At 39.1% G+C, this 17,222-nt stretch overlaps 2 protein-coding genes across 13 annotated transcripts in view; one reads left to right on the forward strand and one right to left on the reverse strand.

Moving 5' to 3' along the window:
- The first annotated feature begins 31 nt into the window (after positions 1-31).
- Positions 32-13,120, forward strand: ASTE1 (asteroid structure-specific endonuclease 1). Of its 3 annotated transcripts, XM_078071806.1 has the most exons (7): positions 35-316; positions 1,237-1,331; positions 1,474-1,637; positions 2,025-2,799; positions 8,585-8,795; positions 10,671-10,866; positions 12,622-13,120. In XM_078071806.1, the coding sequence occupies exons 3-7, from the start codon at positions 1,495-1,497 to the stop codon at positions 12,950-12,952; spliced, it is 1,656 nt and encodes a 551-aa protein (XP_077927932.1). In that variant the 5' UTR covers positions 35-316; positions 1,237-1,331; positions 1,474-1,494; the 3' UTR covers positions 12,953-13,120. The 3 variants fall into 3 exon arrangements, with proteins under 3 accessions (XP_077927926.1, XP_077927928.1, XP_077927932.1); XM_078071800.1 differs by having other exon boundaries at positions 32-316; positions 1,474-2,799; XM_078071802.1 differs by having other exon boundaries at positions 32-231; positions 1,474-2,799.
- Positions 10,287-17,222, reverse strand: part of ATP2C1 (ATPase secretory pathway Ca2+ transporting 1) — a 161,057-nt gene continuing 154,121 nt past the window's right edge. For 7 of the 10 annotated variants that reach the window (XM_078071778.1, XM_078071777.1, XM_078071773.1 and 4 more), the window contains 2 exons: positions 15,365-15,538; positions 10,770-10,896 (listed from right to left, as the gene is read on the reverse strand). In XM_078071778.1, the coding sequence (XP_077927904.1) occupies positions 15,386-15,538 (153 nt within the window). In that variant the 3' untranslated portion in view covers positions 10,770-10,896; positions 15,365-15,385. Of the gene's footprint in view, positions 10,897-15,364; positions 15,539-17,222 lie in introns of all 10 variants that reach the window. The other 3 variants (XM_036092548.2, XM_036092547.2, XM_078071775.1) reach the window with 2 other exon arrangements.

Raw genomic sequence — 17,222 nt, forward strand, 5'->3', positions numbered from 1 at the left:
GGAAGTGTGCGCCGACCCAAGTGGGCGGGGAAAGACGATCAGGCCCGACCGGTCTGGCTTTCCTAACCTGACAGCCGCCATTTCGGAGCTTACTTCCCGGCCCTCCTTTAGCGACCTCGCGCCTCCAGGCCCGGGAGCACCTGCCCCAGGCGCAGTCTGGCACCACTGGCTTCATGGAACCGAGCTTCCCAGTGACGTCATACCCGGAGACTTCCGGTTCCCGCTCTTGAGGTTGGAGTCTCATGTGCGGGCGTTTCCAGCAGAGGCTCCCGCAGTCTTTTAATGGAAGGGCTGGTGCTCTGGGAGGAAGATGCAGGTGGGCTCTGCTGCTGGTCCGGGTAGCGAGTTGTAAGGGTTGTGGTGGCGTGATGTATGAAGGCCTGTGTTTGACTACTAACATCAGACCTTTTGTGCGCCTTTCTCCTATCCAGCTCGCTTTTGTTCAACAACTGTTGCAAGGTCCTGTAATTGGTTTAGGATGAGTTGACATGGCCTCTGTTCGCAGAAGCTTTACACGGCATAAATAACTGCTATGCCGGATAAGGTGCTGAGGGTTGGGCTAAAATTAGGGTGAAATGAGTTGGGCGCAAAATGCAAGAGGGTACCCCAAAAGTCTGTAATCAAGATAAATATATTTTAATGCGGTATATTTAAAAATCAAAATTAATGCAAAAGAAATCCATGATTGACAAAATCTCATGGTTTTAAATAAAGACAGTGCCATGCCGAGCCATACTGGAGTGTGAGGCCAAAGGAAAAGCTAGTAACACACATCCTGTGACTTAAGTTAGCCAGATAAGGAACTATATTCTTGGTACTGAACCAGATATGCAAAGACAAGAAAATGGAAAGAGCCTCTGGTTAGGGTGAAACTGGAGAGTAAGCCCCTGCATGCTTATGAAGCAGTAATTTTCCTTACTCAAAACTATGCCAATTAAGATGGGACCTAACACAAGCCAAGGCCTAAAAGAAATTCCCAGACTCTGATTGTCAATAAAGAAAAACTGGATCCATATCATTGACCCTATACACTTTAGTTAACTGAAGCCCAGTGCTCTCTGATTTATTAATTATGAGATTGAGGAGGGTATCATTTTTATAGCTTAGGACTTTTTATTTTGGCCCTACACAAATATTCTGTGTTGCAAGATGGTGACCGTTACCTATCTTAATATCAGAGTCCACAGTAGTCTCTATAAGTATGTCAGTAATGGACTTCAACGGATTTTCTTTTAGAACCAACAGGCTCCATCCCTATCCAGAGATTAAACTCCATGAAACCATTGCATTTGTGCCTTGTTACACATGGGGAAAGCTGCTTGAGCACCTAGGTAAGAATTGAGATGCTAACACCTAATATGTTCTGTTTAAAGAGCTGTTCATAATATTTGCTGTTGGTTTGTGGTGCTGGAAATGATGACTTGGTCCCCAGGAAACAGCATCAATTGAAAGTGTGTTCTGTGTTTTAAACAGGCAGTTCTTCAGACATTCATCATGGGTATTCGAGGACTAATGAGTTTTGTGGAAGATCACAGTAATGAGTTCTTCACTGATTTGAAGTTGCGAGACACAAAAATTGTCATTGATGGCTATGCTCTCTTCCATCGGCTTTGCTTCAACTCAAACTTGGAACTTCGGTATGGAGGGGACTATGATTCTTTTGCAGATGTTGCACAAAAATTCTTTGAATCACTGTTTGCTTGTAATATCTGTCCATATGTTGTATTAGATGGAGGATGTGACATTTCTGATAAAAAGCTTAAAACTCTAAAGGATCGAGCTAGAGAGAAGATCCAGATGGCTCATTCCCTTTCTGTTGGTGGGGGTGGGTATGTGTGTCCCTTACTCATCCGGGAAGTGTTCATACAGGTTTTGGTCAAGCTACAGGTGTGTTTTGTCCAGTGCTTTTCAGAAGCAGATCGGGACATTATGACACTAGCTAATCATTGGAATTGCCCTGTGTTATCATCAGATAGTGACTTTTGCATCTTTGACCTAAAAACTGGGTTTTGTCCATTGAATAGCTTTCAGTGGAGAAATGTGAACACTATCAAAGGCACACAAGACTGCTATATCCCTGCCAAGTGCTTTTCCCTGGATGCACTCTGCCATCATTTCAGCAATATGAATAAAACTCTACTGCCTCTCTTTGCGGTGCTATGCGGAAATGATCATATTAATCTGCCCATCATAGAGACATTCTTAAGTAAAGTACGTCTTCCTCTTGGAGCTACCAGTTCTAAGGGGAGGAGACATCACCGAGTTTGGGGACTTCTGAATTGGTTATCTCATTTTGCCGACCCTACTGAAGCACTGGATAATGTTCTGAAATATCTCCCCAAAAAGGATCGTGAAAATGTTAAGGAAATTCTCTGCTGTTCCATGGAAGAATACCAGCAATCTCAGGTGAAGCTGCAGGACTTTTTCCAGTATGGTACTTACGCCTGTCCAGCCGCCTTGAATCTGGACTTACCAGAATGGGTATTAGTGGCTTTGGCCAAAGGCCAACTATCTCCTTTCATCAGCGATGCTTTGGTGCTAAGAAGGACCATTCTTCACACACAGGTGGAAAATATGCAGCAACCAAATGCCCACAGAGTATCTCTGCCCATCCGGCAAATCATCTATGGGCTTCTTTTGAATGCCTCTCCACATCTGGAAAATATGTCCTGGAATGCAATGCCTTCTCAGCCTCTAGCTTTCAGCGAAATGGAAAGGATTAATAAAAATATCAAAACATCGATTGTTAATGCAGTAGAACTGCCCAAGGATCATTCTGACTTAAGCAAATTGACTGAGGTAAGTGTAACACTAATCTAATTTTTGTAAAGTATCTTACAGGTTAAAAAGTGCTTTCATGCATATTATCTCTCTTAATGTAACTAAATGAGGTTGGTTGCTCTAGTCCCCTCATTTCATAGCGGAGAAAACTAGGACTCAAACTAGGTTACTGTGTGATATGTCAGCCAGAGGGTTGCAGTCAAACCCAGGTTTTTAGCCCCAGATCTGCCATTTCCACTCTACTTCAGTAGTCTGTGTTATTTTGCAGTTATTACTACTACTCTGTTGATACTAGCTGTTAATAAATTGGGGTCATGTGCCTTTAGAAAAAGAAAAAATTCTGAGCTGCAAAAAGAAGTGTGCCTTGAAGGTATTGATCATAGGCATAATGAATATCTTAGATTGCATCAGATTTCAATTAATAAGATTAATACTAATTCTTGCTTGGGTCTAATTTTTCATTTTTATCGATGAGGACCTTTTTCTTAGGCTTTAGGTTTATGGCATCATGATGATTAGTTTGATATTGAAAATATGAATCTTAGCCTAACTCAGTGTTGTTTAAACCTGAGTAACACTCAGACCAATCCACTTTTCAAGCTAAAAAATAATTTATGGATCCCAGTGTTTATTGTTTGTAATATTACATAAATATATTAAAAATTATAAATAGAGGGGCACCTAGGTGACTCAGTCAGTTAAGCATCTGCCTCTTGATTTCAGCTCAGGGTCCTGAGATCGAGCCCCGAGAAGGGCTCTGCACTGGGTATGGAACCTGCTCAAGATTCTCTCTCCGTCCCTCCCTGCTCACATCCTTGCTTGGGCTCACTCTCTCTCTCAAAAAAATTATAAATATGAAACTGCTTATGCTAACACAATTAAATTTACAAATTAAATGCAGATAAACTTAAAATACCAATTGCAGTGTCTATTCAGAGTTTTCTTAAATTCAGCTAATATTCAGATTCATGAGACTCTCATAGACCATTCCTGGTAGGTCTACTCAAGCATGTAGGACAGCAACCATAGCTTCCCAGCAGTTTGAATCAGGATTTTCTTTCCTGTGGAAGTTTTTGCAACAGTTTCCACCAATGGTTCTCCACTGGGATGATTTGTCCCCCTACCTCCCACAGGGGACATTTGGCAATGTCTGGAGACACTTCCGATTATCACTACTTAGGTTGTTGGGGGAGGGAGGGGTGTTGCTACTGGCATTTATTGGGAAGTTGGAAGCATCCAAGCATGCTGCTGAACATCTTAAAATGCACCGGACAGCTCCCCCAAGAACAAGCATCCAGCCCGAAATGTGGTAATGCCAATAGCTGGCCTACACTGTTGGCTAGGGACTAAATTCTTTAATCTCCCCATTAGTGCCAGCTCAGGCAGGAGGAAATGAGATCCACATCAGGTGGGTATCAGTGCCTCCTTGGCAATGAGGAATGACTGCTAATGGGAACAGTGTTTCTTTTTGGGGGTGCTGAAATGTTCTGGAATTAGTGATGGTTGCACAAGCTTATAAATATACTAAAATCACTTTAGCATTTCAGAGGGGAGGGGGTTGGGGAGATGGGGTAACAGGGTAATGGGTATTAAGGAGGGCACGTGTTGTGATGAGCACTGGGTGTTATATGCAACTAATGAATCATTGAACGCTACATCAAAAACTAATGATGGCTAACTGACCATAAAAAAAATTAAAATTAAATAAAATTAATAAAATTAATAATATAATAAATAAATAAAATTAAATAAAAATAAATAAAAGGGTGAATTTATAACATGTGAATTATATCTCAATTAAAGAAAGAAAAGGTCTCACTGGCCTCCTTCCCCCTCCTTTTTTGTAACAATTCCATAAACATAGCTTCCAGGCTCCCTGCAGGGCCATGCCTAAATATAGGTCACTGTGCTCAGGGAAGCCCCATTATATGATGTCCCCATCTGGTGTTTACAGTTCATTTATAGTTCAAATCTAGATGCAATTTTACAAGAGTCATTCTTACCATGCTGAGTAAAACAACTAACTTTATCACGTTTCCAGGGTTACAGAAGTAGAAAGTTGAGCATAGGTCAAATTCCAAACAGAAGGGATTTATTAAAACTTTACCCGTACCAATAAAATTGAAATTAGCAACATTCTAAATGATGATATTTTGTTAAAATTATTTCTCCTCACAACATAAATGGTGCTGTGTTGGAGAGTTTTTCAAACTTTTTATGGGGGTGCCTGGGTGGCTTAGTTGTTAAGCGTCTGCCTTCGGCTCAGGTCATGATCCCAGGGTCCTGGGATAGCGCCCCTCACCAGGCTCCCTGCTCAGCGGGAAGCCTGCTTCTCCCTTTCCCACTCCCCCTTGCTTGTGGTCCCTCTCTCACTATATCTCTCTGTCAAATAAAATCTTAATAAAAAAAAAGTTTTTTATGGCTTTATCGAGAAATGACGTACTGTGAAGTGCCCATATTTAAAGTGTGCGTTTTGATGAGTTTATGTTTACATTTGTGAATCCATCTTGCAATTAAAATAATGAATGTATGCATCACTCCTAAAAGTTTCCCCTTGCCTCTTTGCAATTCATCCCTCCCTGAGTATGTACACATAGCAAAGTACACAGACGATTGTACAGCTTGATGAATTTTCACCAACTCGACACTTCCATGTAAAAAACGCCCAGATGAAGACACATTATCAGCACCCCAACAGCTTTTCCTAATGTCTGGCTCAAGCACCGCCCCTCCCAACCTCCTGTAATCACTATCCAGGCCTGTAATAACATTGAATAGTTTTAACTTTTTGTATCTTATAAAAATGGGATCATATAATATGAATTCTCTCATCTGGCTTCTTTTATTCAACATGTTTGTGAGATTCACATCACTGTGAGAAGCTATAGATCATTTATATCTCATTGCTATGTGGGAATACACCATAGTTGACTTACCCATTTTGCAGGTGATGGGCATTTGGGTAGTTTGCAGTTTGGGCAATTATGAATAGTGCTATGAACATTCTGGTGCACATCATTTATTGAAAATATGGACACATTTCTATTGCATATACCACTAGGAGTGGCATTGTTAGGTCAGAAGATATGCGTATGTTCAGTTTACAAGATATATTGCCAATGGTCTTGCAAGGTGGTTTAACCAATTAATATTCCCACCAGCAGCTTATGAGGGTTCCTCTTAATTTACTCCCTTCCTGACACTTGTTTTTTATCCTTTAAAAATTTTTTTAGCTATTCTGATGTTTGTATAGTGGCATCATTTTAGCCAATTTGGTGGGTGTTAATTTGCATTTCTCCGATGACTTATTTGAGCACCTTTTATGTGCCCATTGGCCATTTGGATATTGTTACATAATTTCCTGTTCAAAGTCTTTTGCCCATTTTTCTGTTGGCTTTTTATTTCTATATATGGGTCCTTTGTCAAATAACATGTAAACAGACTCACATTCTGTAGGTTCTTTTCATTCTAGTATGTTTTGATGAACAGAAGTTTTTAATATAGTCCAATTTTTTTATTATTTATGATTATCATTTTCTGTGACCTACTTAGAAAATTACTGCCTACTTCAAGGTCATGACAGTTTTTTTGCCTTTCATATTTAGATCTGTGATCTATCTACAACTGATTTTTTGTGTATGGTGTGACAAAGGGATCAGGACACGTTTTCCCCCATATAAAAATCCAGTTGAGTCAATGAGTGTAGCATGATGATTATACTCCTTGCTAAGTGGAGATGACAGGTGTTCTCATCACTTACCTGTATTCAAAATAGTGTGAAATTTTAGTTCACTTTCTGTGTGGTGAGATCTTTCGGCTTTCCCTAGGCATAAACTCATCAATTCTTTATTTAGCTCAATGTTGCTAACTCTAATTAGCCCATGATAATTCTAAATGGTATCAGGAGCAAATGTGATTCCAAAGACAAATGCAGGTATACAAACAGAAATTTTGTGATAGCTATCTGTTCACTTGGAGGTAGTAATAATACTTGATCTGCCTTGTGCCAGCTGTTGTAATAGAAACTTTATATTTCATTCCCACAGTAACCACTGTAGGGTAGGGTTTCCATTTTGGTTTTGTTAGTTGCAGTGGATAGAGCTCCGCTCAAGTTAACCAATGAGAGGTTAATCATAAGGAGAGATGGAAGTGGATTATTCTTTGGGAGTAAGACAGTGCCAAGACCAGCCTCTCTCTGGGTGTCTCTGTTTCTCTGTGGGGTTTTCTTCTACATGTTTGTGCTTTCCTTCACCTCCGGGTAAGGGAAAGGAGTTGTCACATGGGGTAAAACCTAACCAGATTTAAGGGCTGTGAGCAGCAGTTCCTCTTTTGGAAGGGGCTGAGAACTGGTGGATTTCATGAAACATCTTGTGTAATTCATTATAAGCCCATTTACAGATAATCAGACTGTAGAAAAGCTCAGAAACTTGCCCAATGCTGTACAGTTAGTGAGAGATAGAACACCTCTAAAGTCAAAGCCCAAACTCCACTTTGTTCATAAAAGTTGTAACTTGGCTAGAGAATCCAATAATTTAAGCATTATATATCAGAAAAGAATTCATGTTTAGCTTTACTTGGCATGTCTTCCTACCAGTTGAGATCATAGTGTTTTTTTACTCTAAATTTAAGTAGTTAATTGCTACTTCCCATAGGAGTGATTGATTACACTGTAAAGCATTTTACATAATTTTTAATTTTAAAAAGCTTATCAGTATCAGAATTTTAAAACCAGTGTTTATCTCATGCATCAGTGATGAAACTATTTGTCAGTTATGATGTGTTTTATTTCAGGTTAACATGTCCATTCCCAGCTGTCAACACACTGACTACAAACTAGGTTTTAGATGCTGAGCAATTGTTTCATCCTTTCAGAAAAGTTAAGACAGAAATCATTTTCTGACTGCATGTAGACACTAGGAATACAACTCTTTTTTCTCTCTTAAAGTTTGATCATAAAGTTCTTCTGAAGGTGCCCTTTTAATAGTCCTAATTTCCTTATTTGTAGAAGCGTGTGATCTAGAAGGTCCCTTATGGTTCTTAAGATTCATTAAGATAAAGTTATTTCAAGAAGCCTGAAACCCTCATAACTGTTAACTTGCTTTTATTTGAAGTGCACTCTAAAGCACGGAGTAAGAGTGAGTGTGGTGTGTTACTGCAAGTACAGTGAGGTAGTCCTTAAATATTACCATCTCCCTTGAATATCTCTCTCACCTACAAGCAGCTACCCTGTGTGGGAAAAAAAAAAGATAATAAACATTCACCTGGGTAGGGACATGAGACAGGACCCAAACAAACAGAAGCTTGTATGATATGCATATAACCTAAGTTTGCCTTCTAGAGGTGATCGGTAATGGCACCATGAAGAAGGTGGGGCCTCAATATTCACTGGCAAGTAAGAGTAGGGTTAAGTATAGATCTTTGTTTCTCAAAGCAGAATAGTTAAAATTCAGATTCCTGGGTTCCTCACAAATTTACTGAATCAAAATTTAGGGGGTGGGACCTGAGGACTAAATTTTTTAACAAGCTTCCCAAGTGATATATCCACTGAAGATGTTCACCAGCCTACATGGAGGATGGAATGACATGAGCAAGGGCTGTGTAGTGAGAGTAGACAATGTATCCATTCAACCATATTTATTAAGCACCCAGTGTTTTCAATGCTTTGAATGTGGCTGATTTCTTTCCACAGGAAGATGATAAACTGACAGAGTAATTCATTTGCATCAAAGTCTCTTCATACTAGGGAAAAAAAAAACAGACATTCCCCAGAGTAACTTGGAGGATGTTTGGTATGTATTTTCAGCTGTCCCTGGCCAAACGGCAGATACTTCTGTTAGACACCCTGAAGGTGAAACGGACCGTCCTGGAATCAATCCCTTCTTCACTGAAGCTGCCCATTTCTGTCAGTTGCTACTGGTTGCAGCACACAGAGTCCAAGGCAAAGCTACATCACCTGCAGGCCTTACTGCTAGGGATGCTGATGGGGCCCTTGCATGCCATAATAACCAGCCCTGGTAGGTATCTGGAAATTCCAGGAGTATATATTTGCATGTTACTTGCATATAATCACAAGTTTAAAGAAATGAAAAAATTTTTGGATTATTTACTCCCATCAGTTATATCCAGAACTTAGGAAGAGGCACAAAATAGCACTCATTCATTGGCAGATGTTTCTGAGCACTTGTGTGTGCCAGGCTCTGTGCTGCAGAGCTTGACTACAACGGCACAGCAGTGAAGATGTGCTGGTACTCTCCCACCTGCTCTGTGGCACCTAATGCTTTAATCTATGAAGTGTGAATGTAGAATGTGCCCGTTACATTCTGTATTCCGTGTACCCTGGCCCTATCAATAGAGTGGCAACAGCATCACTAGAAACCGATTTAAAATTGTCCATTGGTGAAACTTTGAATACCTACAACCATAATAAACATTCATGCTTGTGCTGTTTTGTTTTTTTTTACTTTTTCTCCACTGTAAGTTTCAATTAGTGTGTTAGTGATGGTAGAAATAGTAACTTTTCTTTCTATAATAGAAATACACTTTAAGGCAGTTTCAGCTGCATTCAAGTATCAGGTGAAATAAATGAGGATGCACTGGAGCACTTCAATTCTCTAGTGGAATTACTCCCTTTAAAAGATTATGAATGCTTTAACACTTTATCTAAACATGTATAATCACTGTCACACTCCAGAACAGTGCTAATATCTAATCTAATGGCCGCTAGTCACGTGTGGCTATTTAAATTAAAACTTCAGCTTCTCCTTGACACCACGCACATTTCAAGTGCTCAGTAGCCACATATGGCTAGAGGCTGAATTGGACAGCACAGATACAGAACATTTCCATCACTGCTGAAAGTTCTGGTGGATAGTGCTACTCTGGAGTTTACTTTTTAAAATAAGTTAAATGAGAGTGAACTAGTCTAGATTCCAGGGAGTATGGAATCTCCCAAGTGTGAGAGTAGTTGTCAGAAGGCACTATTGTTCTAGGACAGCCAACTTAATGCCAAACAAGTGAAGGCCCTCTATTAGTTTTCTCTCATTGAATAATAACCATAGTTTAAGAACATTCTCAGGGCACAAGCCTGGGAAGTTTTTACCTGAGTCCAACAGAAGGGGCATGTCAAGGGTCTGTTTCTTTTCTTTTAGGAATTGTGGACCCCGCACCCAGGCAGGCTCAGTGCCTTGCTGCTCGCTAATTGGTAAAAGGTGGGCCTCCTTTTTATTACTTTCCAGTTGGTCCGGTATCATTTTGTACGCCCCTGCACAGGCAAACGTGCAGAAGCTTTTACAGTTGAACATACGCAGCACTCTTTGTTTCCTAGGGTTGTTGTTTCTTGCCTCTTATTCTCTACTGTGTGAAGGACATGACTGACCATATTCTCCTTGAGTCATGCTTTTGTTTTCCTCCCACAAAGCAGAAGTTAAAGTGTGCTTTGAACACAGAGGCTGTGTTAAGTGCACTACAGCATAGGGGCCTCCATGGAAGGAAACTTAGTGAACGAGAACAGTGAAGAGAATGATATTTAATAGTAATTTGTATTTTTCAGAGAGACAGATTTAAGGTTTGGAGAGTTCAGATGCAGATGTGTTTAAGGTCAGGTAGTAAACCAGTGGAAGAGATATTATTTTAAGGAAAAAAAATAAGTACTTTGGGGTTGAATAAAGTTAGGTTGTCATTAAAAAGGCATTTCAGTATAAATATTTCAATTTACACAGCAAGGCTTTCACATTGACATTAAAATAGTAAAGAGCCAGAAGAGAAAAGCATTTTGGTTATTTAAACTAATTTTTTTTCTTTATGGAATTCGAAGTCCTATATATAGAGAGAAAATTACAAGCTATACAGTGTTTTTGGAAATACTGCCCTTGGGTTGTTTCTTTGTCTAGATAAGGAAGATCTGCGGGAGGATGGTGCTAGGATGCTGTATGAAGAATTCCAAAGAGTGAAGGAGCAGACGCGGCCGGGCACGAGACTGGACTTAGACACAGCTCACATCTTCTGTCAGTGGCAGTGCTGTCTGCAGATGGGGATGTATCTCAATCAGCTGCTGTCCACTCCTCTCCCGGAACCAGACCTAACTCGGTAAGCACCACGGGAAACTAGTTCAGATGGCTGCACACAGAAGTAAATACTTTTATTTATACTTAAAGAACATTAAGTTATGTTTAAAAAATTAATCTTAGTATAATTGGTCTTGGATCACTATAATAGCCAAAGAGCTGGAAACAGGAGAAATACTAATTTTTTCCATACTCCCAAAAAGTTTCCATGATTAGATCAAAGATTAAAAAACCAGCCCCGTAAAGTAAGAAAAGAGGCAGTTGGTAGGATATAACTCATTCCTTCATTTCTCTCAGGTCTTTTTCAAATATCACTTTATTAAGGCTTTTTCTGATTACCCTTCTGGAATATTATTCTCTACTTCCAGTCATCTAGTCCTATTACTCTTTTGGATTTTTGTAAATTCCATTTCTTACCACTTGGCATACTGTTCACATACTCAAATATTTATTAAATGCCTACTCTGTGCTAGAGTGTAGTGAACAAAACATTTTTTTTTTTTAAATCTCTGTTGTCATGGAGCTTTTATTCTAGTGAGATGACTATTAGATGCTTCAGTGAACTTTAGGGTTTTTGTTTTGCCAGGTTAAGTATGAAGAAGGGAGAGGCAGCCTGTTGCCAGGAAGTGATTATGTTGGACTATGTAGTTGAAGCTGGGTAAGAAAGAAAGATAGCAGTGGAGTGTGGGCCAGTGAAAAAGTGCTACTACATTCAGTGGATTGGGACTTCCTGGTGATCCAGGAAATCCCAGAGGGAGGGAGGAAGATAAAGGGGAGATTGTTAGCAAATGGAGCTGAGATTGTAGATATGCTTTGTCTCTCCCCACTTGAATGTAAGCTCTGTGAGGACAGGGACTTAGCTATTTTATTTACTTTTGTAGCCCCAGGGCCTAACATATAGTAAGTACTCAAATATTTGTCAAATAAATGAGTGATATATGAATGGAGATATATAAAATATGCTGGTGTGACTTTAAATGTTTTAAGGTATAAAGCTTCCTAAGCAGTAAATATTGTTAATACGTCCCTAGGCCTAATATCTGAGCTAACCCTAGAACCTTCTACAGTAAGATTAACTGGCCTTTGACCTATGGATTCTTTATGCCTTTCCTTAAATAATTTAGGTCATTCTTGACTGGATCCTCTCTAGCTACCACAAATCCCTTTACAACAGAACAGAGAAAAAACAAGACCGAACAGTTCTCTTCATGATTTCAGCAGGACTGTTCCTGCATCTCAGAATTACTAGAGCTTATTAAATAGTGATCTTACACTGATTAAATGATGGTTCTATATCAGTTGCTAAGGCACCAGTTGATCAACTCTGACATTAAGTTATATATTAAATTTGTGGCTTCCAGTTAATCCCATCTTATGTTTCTGAAGTAGGTTCTCAGTGCAAGTGAATCAGTGAACTTGCAAATGATGCCACTAAATTTTCTCATATTTCAACAGACGGCCTATTTGGTTTATCGGACATTTTTAATTCCTTTTCTTTGAAGTGTTAAGAGGCCTGCTCAACTTTTGGCTGGTTGCAGAACTAGCAAGCATCTATCATTTTTTGATAATAAAGTTTTTAAATATCATCAGCCAAGTTTGTAATAACTCCATTCCTTCCTTCAAGAACATGTTTTTTTTAAGTAATTTTAATAATAATTTTATAGAAGCAAGAAGAATTCCCAATGTTTAGCTGCATTTGTTGAAGCCAATGTTAATGAGCGTTGTCTCTGCACTGAACCTATGCTTTACCAACACACTTTTCTCTCCCGTTGAACAGACTCTATAGTGGAAGCCTGGTGCATGGACTATGCCAACAACTGCTAACATCAGCTTCTGTAGAAAGTCTCCTGAGCATGTGCCCTAAGGCAAAGCAACTATACGAACACCTGTTCAATGCCACAAGGTCATATGCCCCTGCTGAATTATTCCTACCAAAGGGTAAATCAAATTCAAAAAAAAGAAGGCAAAAGAAACACAGTACCAGCTGGTCAAAGAACAGAGTGGGAACCACCTCAGACACTAGATGCTTGTATGAGGGAAGCAATCGTTTTGGGCTATTAATGGTTGAAAACTTGGAGGAACAAACTGAGGTCTCAGAGCTTGAATAAACTCAGTCTGCAACCAGATGTATAATTCTTAAAACTTTTGTTACCTCCCTTGAAATGATTAACTGTTTTATTTAGAATCTGTTAGGGAATAAACATTGTAAGAGGCAACCTTTGAATCCCAAGGTATTTTGTATTCTGCTTTTAATAAATACAACCTGATTTAAGAAACTTTTGTATTTTCTTAAATACACTTGAAAGCATGTTTGTACTTCTTATGTTCCATTTCAGGAAGTCCATAACCTTTACATTGCAGCAATTCAGCCAGCTTTGTTTCCAAAAAGAACAGAAGTCCTACTTCAATTATTTCCTATAAGCAGAAGCTGGGTTATTATTTTAAACATTTATTTTTTCTCAACTGTTTCCTCTTCATCCTTTATTCTGAAAGGTCTGAGGCCTTGGAAGAGAAAAGTGAGGGTACCAGAGAGAAAGTAAACACCTTTAAGTACTAGGAAAATGAGACCATGGCAGGCTTAGGAACACTTTACATGCTCCAGGTTTTAAAGCATAAGTTAAAACTGTAATGGCTCCAACAAGTTAAGAAATAGCATCCTGAGCTCCTAGATCTAGAAGAGAAGGAGGAAACACTATGAAAAAATTAAAAAATTAGTAATATATGCAGCAATACCAGAATCTTAGGCCATTTTTTCTACTGCAGGTATTGACCCATTAATGGGATATGAAAATGAATCATAACCAGCATTTTTTAAGTAGAAATCATCAGACATGCATATCATATATTAAATGGTTATGCAAAATCTTATTTCTTACTGTGGATTGCAGTCAAAAGACTTTGAAAGGCACTGCTCTGGAACTTACTAAACATGCTAAAATTATAAGTACCAACAGAATTGTGAAAGTGCTGGCCAGTTCCAAATAAAGAACTTGAAAGTAAGCAAGTGGAATGAATCTAATTGGGCAAGATCTAGAGATCTGGAGGTAGATTCCCAACCTTTATTTTATTTGCATTCATACAAATTGTTATTCCTTTCTTCTGTAGTCTCTCACTGGTATATTCCATCAGTGAGAACCTTAAACATGGTTTTAAGCTACCATTTTGAACAGGCCTATATGTTCAGTTCCTAACATCTGGCAAACAAGTCTTTCCACTTTCCTAGTGAGAACCATACTCTTAGGGGAGTAAGCTCAGCATCAGCCAGTGTTACATACACACCTTCCAAGTGTTGACTGGCAAAAACACAATCTTACTTGTTCCTAAAGTTTTCAGCCCTAAAGACTGGCTTTTGTTTCAAATAAATAGTTCTTGAAATAAGGAAATTTTTATTTTAGGAGGAGTGCGTGGGGCTCTGTACTAAGTTTCTTTTTTATGTCTCTAAAGAGATGGTTATTCACAGAAGAATTAAAAACAGTCATATGCTCTATTTTTGATATGTGTTTTTTCAGCAAACAGTAAATCTAATGGAGACTACAAGCACATTAAGTCCTTTGTTGTATCAAAATTCTTTTTCTTGATTCCTGCAGTTCGGGGCCAATCTGGAAATTACACCAGCATGAATGTCCTATTTTCCTGGCTTTATTATCAACACTGCTTTTGCAAACCACCAACCTTGCATGAAAAACTATTTCTACTTCCACTTTGGCAAGTAACTGGTTTGACGGGCACCTAACTGAAGAGTGTATGGGCTACAGAGTTTAATTAAAAGTCAACTGAATTATATCACTCATATTTTTCTTTCATTAAAGAGTTTTTCAAGCAAAGGGGCCCCTCCTTCAGTAAACACTGAAGTCAGGTTCCCTTCTCTAACCATTGCAATCAGGGCCATTCACTTGAAATTACCCAGCCTTGCAGTGAAGGAGTTAAAATCTAATAATGTCCATTTACTCTTACTCTCTGAGAATTAAGGAGTTACCCCACCCCATTATAGATCTTCTCCTGGATGTATAAATGAGAGATCATAAGCACTCCACAAGGTATCTGAGGGGTTTACCAAAGAAATATGACATAGTACCTGATCCCCAAAGTCATACTTACATAAGCTGCTTGGGGAGACAACACACAATGAAATAACAAGAACATTTTATGAAGCAATCTGTCAGCCACAAAATGGCAAAAGTGCAGATTGAATGCTACAATAAAGAGAGCAGTCACGAGGTGAGGAAGGGTTAAAGCACAAGATTCTCAGATTTGGCTTTGAGCCTGGCTTAAGAGACAGGGATGTAATTCATGAAATACAGGGGCAATGGTAACACCTCTACAGAAGAATAATGTTATATATTCCATATTCTATTTGGAAAATTTGTTTCCTGTTTTTAATCAAGTCTTTAGGTCTTGCTCTTTCTGATTCAATTCTAGCTAATGAAAGCCCACCTGAGGCTTTGCAAATATAAGTCTTCAATTAGTTTAAGTACCAAAGGGACTCTGGACAGTTTTTTAAAATGAATAAATTGGAGCACCTGGGTGGCTCAGTCATCGGCTCAGGTCATGATCCTGGGGTCCTGGGATCGAGTCCCCGCATCAGGCTCCCTGCTCAGCGGGGGGTCTACTTCTCTCTCTTTTTCTCTCTCTCTCTCCCTTTGTGTGTGCTTGAAATCTCGCTCTCTCTCACTCTCATTCTCTCTCAAATAAATCTTCAAATAAAATAAAATGAATAAATTTTAGTAATAAAGCTAAAGAGAGAAAAACACTATAATATAATCATACTCTATCCATTTGTGATAAAATTATACTTGAACTTCATTTGTACAACCCCTTTATGATAGCTAGACCTAGAAAGCTTAATGTATATATCCTGTAACTATAAATTCTAAAGGCTTTTCAAGATGAGTGATCATGACAAAAAAAATTCAAATTAGTTTTAGTATTTAAGTTTAGATTCTAATTCAAATTAATTATGATTTTAGAAGATAAAGACCTTTGGGATGCCTGGGTGGCTCAGTCGGTTAAACGTCTGCCTTTGGCTCAGGTCATGACCCCAGGGTCCTGGGATCGAGTCCTGCATTGGGCTCCCTGCTCAGTGGGGAGTCTGCTTCTCCCTCTGCCTCTGCCTGCAGCTCCCTCTGCTTGTGTGCTCACTCTCACTCTCTCTGACAAATAAATAAAAACTTAAAAAAAAATACAAAGATAAAGACCTTTCTAAATAGAAAGGTCTTAGAATTATCTTTTCTTCTTTTGTGCATAAATGAATTAATGATGATGCCTCAGTTACCCTATCTGTAAAATGAGGATCACAAGAGTTCAAATTGTTAGAGACAAAATGACATGTACTTTTAAGTTACTTCACCCAGTGCCTGGCACTAGAAACATGTAAGGAATGCCAGCCATTATTGTTACATCCACACAAGAAGACCAAGAGCAAAGCAAGGATCTGAGAAGGAGAGGTGGCTGAGCAGAAAGATCAAAGTACCGTGACATTAGTGGCTGCCAGAGCTAACGGCAGAAATTTTGCAGAGGCAAGGAGATCAACACTATCAAATATGGCTAACATGAGGATAAGAACGTGAAAACATTAAAGCAACTTCAGCAGAACTGTCCAGCTGAAGCCACACTAAAAGGAGAAGGGCCAAGAGAATGTGAATAGGCAGCCAAGCTCAACCTTAGAAAATAATGAAAAAAGACCAGAAGGAACTATCCCTGTGGGTACTTGTGCCCCTCCTTCCCTTTTTTCTTGTTATCAAGGGATTTTCTGTATTGTTTTTAAAACCCAATTTGAAAGAGCACTGGATATGTTTAAAGAAAGGAAAAAATTAATAGCAGATATGACCACTTCCTATGAATTTCCTCTTCCTGCAACTGCCAGAGCTATCTCCTGGCCTTATCCCACAATCCTAAGGAGGCCAAAGCGAGTTTTCCCCCTTAGTGAGCTTTCCAGAGTTCACTGGGTACCTCTCGCTAGCACATGTTATTTGGCTGGCTGGCACTCCGTGAACCCAGAGCAGCACCTGGAAAGCAGTCACCCCCAAGACGAGCAGAAACAAGTTCACTTCCGTAAAAGGACCAACACTCACTAGTACCTGACTCCAAACACAGTGACCTTGTATTTTTTAGTGAGGTGGATATAGTGTACTTAGTATATATTGCATTAACGTCTTATACATTGATGCATTTCAGTCAAGACAGCTGGAAATGATTCTGCACCTTGTAACAATATGAAATTAAATACTTATTTTGAGAAGATGTATTAAAAAGATGCCTCCCCACTTTTAGCAACAGCTTTCTGAACCATATATGGTAAGCTGCTTTGGCATTTCTTTCCAGGTCTGAAATTTGCTAAAATTCAAGTTCATCCAACTATAAAAATTCTAAGATGAGGAC

This window comes from Halichoerus grypus, chromosome 1 (genome assembly GCF_964656455.1).
Source record: "Halichoerus grypus chromosome 1, mHalGry1.hap1.1, whole genome shotgun sequence".
NCBI classification, from domain to species: Eukaryota; Metazoa; Chordata; class Mammalia; order Carnivora; family Phocidae; genus Halichoerus; species Halichoerus grypus.